The 6000-nt window shown below is 40.3% G+C and overlaps 1 protein-coding gene across 10 annotated transcripts in view; it reads right to left on the bottom strand.

Annotated features, from left to right (window-relative positions):
* Positions 1-590: 590 nt before the first annotated feature.
* Spata6l (spermatogenesis associated 6 like) overlaps positions 591-6000 on the bottom strand; it is a 73139-nt gene continuing 67729 nt past the window's right edge. For 9 of the 10 annotated variants that reach the window (XM_010620842.3, XM_010620841.2, XM_010620843.1 and 6 more), the window contains one exon: positions 5116-5217. In XM_010620842.3, the coding sequence (XP_010619144.1) occupies positions 5128-5217 (90 nt within the window). In that variant the 3' untranslated portion in view covers positions 5116-5127. Of the gene's footprint in view, positions 844-5115; positions 5218-6000 lie in introns of those variants that run through there. The other variant, XM_010620845.2, reaches the window with a different exon arrangement.

The following is a 6000-nucleotide window of genomic DNA, read 5'->3' as shown; positions in this document are numbered from 1 at the left end:
AATACTTGAGAAAGGTTTGTTCCTCATCTTAATCCAATTAATAATTGCCAGAATAAAGGGTAGGGAACAGAGGTATTTTGAACTGCAGTACAAAGAAATTGGCTTCATCATACAAATTTACCATAGAAATTCAACCTTTAAAACAAAATCCAGGGATTTAGCTTAGTGGTTCCAGCCCCTGGCTCGCAAGCTGAAGGACCTGAGTTCAATCCCTGGTACCAAAAACCAAACAAGATCTATATTCTCCAGATATAATTCTCTCTTTTCATAGTTTTAAGGAGACGTCATATAAATCAAGCCTAACACTAAACATATTAACAAATACAAAAATCACCTTGACAGTCTTTTCCAGGAGAATTTATCTAATTATTTCTCTAAATAGTAACTTCTTCTAGCATATATAAGAATTTAAATTGGGAGGGAGGGGAAGAGGAGGGAAGAAAAAGAAAGTGGTAGACAAACGTTTCAAGAATACAACCATGACCAAAACTGAAGAACATTTGAAGAAGCATCTTGATATTCTTGTTAAAATTCTAAACAGTGCTTTCCAAATGGAAAAGCATCTGCCACTTTATTTTCCATCTCATGCTCAAAACAAACACACAAACAAAATAAAACATAAATTTCCAGATGACAAGAAAATGTGAGCCCCAAACAGCAGTACTTTAATCAACAACTCTTACCTGGGCACAAAAGACTGAGTACAGGGTTTGATTTAAAGGGGTTTAGACACTGGTAATTCAATACAGACAACAAAGATCACTGTTCATTTCTCCAAGGATATGTAGTTGTCTCCATGAGTGAGCTTTTGATGATCCTCCTCCAGTTTTCATTCATTTTTCACTGCAAAATTTGAAACATCACATGTGACACACAGTACTGAGAAAATGGTGAACAATCGACAACCAAAGTGAAAAGGATGCTTTCAGGCTACTCCAACCTTGTAGTTCCGCCATGCCTCGGGGTCACCTGGTCTGGAAGTCTCCTCTCCTAGGTTCCCAATGATGAGCAAGGTAAAGCACAGCTGCTTTAGGCAAGTTATCTGACCTCTTTGTATGAGGGTGATGACACTCAGAGTTATCCACTCGCAGAATGAGTGCAAGGAGTTCCTATAGTCCTTGGAACATAGCAAATGTGCCCAAACCTTCTAGGTGTTATTGAATTGAACTGGTAAACATGTCCTGATTGATTATGTTCTACAGAACAGCTACTGTTATTAAAACAACAGCAAAGGCAGGCACCATTTACAGAGGCTTAAATTGTTCTAGAATTGAAAATGGGCATCAAAATTTTGTAAAGCTTCCCCTGGTGATTTTAGCAAACACTGACCCAGGAGTTCGCCTTGTGACTCCCATGCATGGTCACTGCCTGTAGGGTCTGCTGGATTCTGATGGTACAAGGAGTTCCTGGGATGAAGTGAGGTGCATAGTCATCCATTGTGTCAAATAAGATCCCTAAGAAGGTGATAACAAGGTGTGGGGGATCCCCTAAATGGTGGAGCTTGGCTCTACCAGCTGAGGCTGGCTTGTTTTCAGTTTTTGTTGTGATAGAGGTTTAGGGGCCCTGTGAGAGGAAGTCAAACAGCTTCTGCCCAGCAGAGACAGGTGAGATTAGAAGCCATAACAGCCACTATCTTAAGAGCTGGAAATCTAATAAAATTTGACCAGATCAGAAAGCAACACTTCAATTATTTTTTATCCTTTATCTTTTACTTTTCTTGGCATATTTCCTACTTGCTGCTCTCAAATTTTAAAACAGGTTTGGGGCCATAATACTTGCATCTGAGCAAATTCTGGCCCAAGTTCCTCAGTGACTGTCCAGTTGAAAGCATAACACAAAGCTTAGCTCTTGCTCCTGGCTGGAAGGCAGCCGCACAGTAGAACTTGAGATCCAAGGCAGAGGCTCATAGGGACAGAAATGACACAGAAGAGGGTAGGATTTGATTGGTCTCCTTTCCCTGCATAGGAGGAGGGCCCGACTGAAGTTTTTAGTAGTCAGTCAGCTGACAGGTGTGGTGAGGACCACAGTGATCATCATGCCTTCCAAGAGAGCTACTGATAAGCTGAGGAATTTTTAGTTTTTGTGAGTTTTTTGGCTAGTTTGGTTTACTTGGTATGTACTAATGATCACCATCTTAAAATGTACAATTAAAATGTACTGTTTTATACCAAAAGTATCAAGCCCAGAACATCTAGAATAAGGAGAAATGGATATATTTCAACCCCTTCTACTCATTTCTTCCATCCATTCCCCACTTCTACCTGGTCAAACGAGTGCACTCACTATTTTCAGTTCAAGAATTTCTGATGTGTTTGTGGTTAAGAATCCACTTAAATTTCCCTGGGATCTCAAGATCACTGGGAAGCCAATGGAGAGACAGCTGATGATCAGTGTAGAGCTGATACAGAGAAGGGAAAGTATGGGAACCTGTGAAACCATCAGGAGAGTCCTTGAGGAAAGCAGGGACTAAGACATGAAATGGGACTGTACTATTATGCACCAAATGTGTCATCCTTGGGATCTTCCCCACCTGTAGGAGTGACTCTGCAGTTCTGATTTATCTACTTGACCTTGCTTTTTTTTTTTTTTTTTTTTTGGATCTTCCCTGGGTTTGCTGAAATATTCAGAATAAGTGCTCCTTTGCTTAAAATGAGCCAGAATCACCTGATATTTTTATACAATCAGGAGAACCTTCCTTACCATAGTCCTTCAAGATCCCTGCCTCATGAAGAATCTATGACTCAAAAAGTGAGGGTTAGAAAAAGGACAGGATGGAGAACTTCCAAGAAAGGCTTACAGGCAAACCACTGGTAGGGACTTCTTTTACACAGGAAATACATTTCCCAAGAAACAAGTCAGTTTTTCCCTTATCCTACCCATTGTTATGGTTTGGGTCTAAAAGTTCCCACAAGCCTCATATGGTCATAGGGCTTTTTTAGAGATGGCTGAATCTAGACTGTGTGATGCTGGGATTAAGGAAGTGTGATTACTAAATTAGTATACTGATTGGTTTGGCGCCGCCCTAGTCCTGGTAGTCTGGACAAGATAAAAGGGACAGAAAGACACTGTGAAGGTCACTGTGTTGACACTGTGTTGCTTTTGCTAGTGTGTGGGTGCAATAAACTGTTTCTGCTCTGTGACACCCCTCTGGCATGTGCCACTCTGCCTTGGAGCCAGCTGATTATGGACTGAAACCTCTACACACTGTGAGCTAAATAAACCTTTCCCCTTTAATTTGAGGGAGTCAGGCATTTTGTCTCAGCAATGAGAAAAGTAACTAAACATACCCATGTTGAAATCCAATGCAATCTGGCATGTGGTATTTACATGGGATATATTTTATATAGCAACTTAATAAAAGGCAAGGTGACTGTTTTTGCAACCAGAAATTAAGTGGCTCAGAATCCATCCTTTAGTCTACCAAGCAGTATGTTCTGAAATAGAAGCCTTTAGAATAGGCACTTACTGACTGGCTTCCACATTCCTCTGTGCTGAGGGTGGGGAGCCCTGGCTAGCCCTCAGGCAAGGCAATTTGTGTCCTGTGGCAAGAGTGAACCTCAAACCAGTCCTGTAAGCGCCCGACTATAGTGAAAGCACAACAGATCGTCTCATGTTCCTTCGCTCTTTACAAAGACTTGCAATTATTTTGATGGGGTCAGAGTGAGGACTATACAATACCATACCATAGGATCCTAGTGGGAGATGTATGAAGGCAGTGTCCACAAACTCTGGCTGGATGTCAAAGGGTTCTCATTTACACACCTGCTCTTTCTCCTCAGGGTTCTCCTGCCACACACCCTAACTTTGGAAAGGCAACAGTGTCAGTGGTTAAGAGCCTGGGGCTCTGAAGCCACATTGCACAAGTTTATTCTCAACTGTGCCATTCACTGAACATATCATTTTGCACAAAGTATCTGTCCTCCCTACTCCAATTTCCCTATCTGTAAAATGGAACTCATGAAAGTACCCATTTCATAGGATTATTGTGAGAACAAGTATAACCCATTTAGGACCCATGAAGTATGTGAATGAGTTCCTGGCAGTTAGGAAGCATATAGTAAGGAAGAGCTAAGAGTACAGTTAGCAAAATAGTGGAACAGAAGTTCCCAGCTTCATTCCTGTCCACAGAAATCCAACCTGCCACTATCCACAGGCAAGAACACCATCCTAAAAGGAACAGTTGTTATTATTCTGGGCCTGATTTAGGAAAAGCACATAAGAGAATACCTGAGAAATGATGATACCCCACAGTGTGGCTGTTTGCTAAATATCCAAATTGTACAGTTGCATTTTGTCCTCTTTAAGCATTCATTTATAAGAAATATTTATGATATGCGGTATATGTCTGCTGACTCTCTTGCCTCAAACCATAATGGAGGTCAAGAATACATGGATAGAGGCATTGTAGGGGTAGGAAGGCAAGTTCTCATTCAGGGACACACACCTTAAGATGAAAACGTCAAATAGGATTCTTTGTATTGTGTTAAACACTTATTATAAAGGAGAGAGAAAGAGAGAGTCCCTGATCTCATGAAGGTTTCATTCTAGTAAAAGAGATAGATTTTAAACAATAATAAATGGTGTTATACTTTATACAAGTAAGTGCAGGGTGTGGAGAGAGAAAGAGAGAGTCCCTGATCTCATGAAGGTTTCATTCTAGTAAAAGAGATAGATTTTTAAACAATAATACATGGTGTTATACTTTATACAAGTAAGTGCAGGGTACTAAATTGTATATATTGGATGAAGAGGGATTGTCATAGAAACTCATGAAACCTGAAAGGCAAACAGAAGTTACCCAGGCAGAGTCAGGAAGAAGTAGTCTAGATACAGAAAAAAATTCAATGCATGCAAAGACTTTAGGGCAGAAAGAGCTTGTGTTTAAGGTGCTGAAGGAAGTCCGAGGGTCCCTTAGATAAAGACTGAGGGAAGAGGAACTACAGGAGCAACAGAGCTGGCAGACAAATGTACAGTCACTTTACAAAGTGAAGGAAGAGTACTTGGGGGTCTCCTCCATACCTCCTGTCCACCACATTTTTAGATACTTCATTGATAACAAGAAGCTGGGATTCTTTTAGCAAATCAAGATATGAAGCACTTAAGCTGCTTACTTACATAAGACAGCAGTTAAAAATATCTCTGTTCATGCTGTGGGTATTTCTTCAGAGGATAGTTTGGTCTTTCAAGGATGTAAGTTACTTCCGAGTTACAGTCTTCCTATAACAAAACATCCAGCAATTGCATTGCCCTTAATTTAACAGAGATCAGTAATATCCAGACGAGTAGCCTTTTGTATATATGAAGACTGTGCTTTCCATATATATAATATATGCAAGATTCACTACATGTGGATATACATTCCCTCCTCCCTTCCTGCTTTCCTTCCTTTTTTCCTTCCCTCTTTTCTTTCTCCTGCCTCCCCCTGTTCTTTCATTTATTCTTTCTTTCCTTCCTTCATTTTTAAGGGATTCCTTTACTTGGAGGGGAAAATACTCCCATAGTTATGATAACCAATACTCATTCATAAGTGTCATCCCATAAATCTAGCACATGACAGTATTTAATTATGTCAAGATGACCAATTCAACTGCATGTCATGGTTAAGCATTTATCTTTCATTTTAATTCCTTTGAATTAGGTGAGAGGTCATTTAGCTGTATGTCTGTCACAGACCCAAAGTATTGGATATATCTATCAATGGATCCAGAATACTCCCCAAAGTCCAATAAAAGTCAAAAAGCCAAAACCACTAATTTATTTTTAGGAAAAGATTCTTCCATGATGTAGCCTTATCCAAACCACACAAACAACTGTGTTCTTCTCTGGACTGGGATTCCCATGCATATACGAAGGGAACATGATACAGGCCAGTGAGACGGTCTTCTCTCAGTCCTTTGAAAGGATCCCATGCTGGAACCATTGACTGATGAATGCTGAATACCGTATTAACTTCTGTTCATCCCTCCTCCGTCTCTAGAGGAGATCTAAGCTCCTCTGTCT

This window comes from Fukomys damarensis, unplaced genomic scaffold (assembly GCF_012274545.1).
Source record: "Fukomys damarensis isolate Sample0158 unplaced genomic scaffold, DMR_v1.0_HiC HiC_scaffold_31, whole genome shotgun sequence".
In the NCBI taxonomy this organism is placed as follows: domain Eukaryota; kingdom Metazoa; phylum Chordata; class Mammalia; order Rodentia; family Bathyergidae; genus Fukomys; species Fukomys damarensis.
The sequence above is the reverse complement of the archived record's forward strand: the minus strand, read 5'-3'. Positions and strand labels throughout refer to the sequence as shown.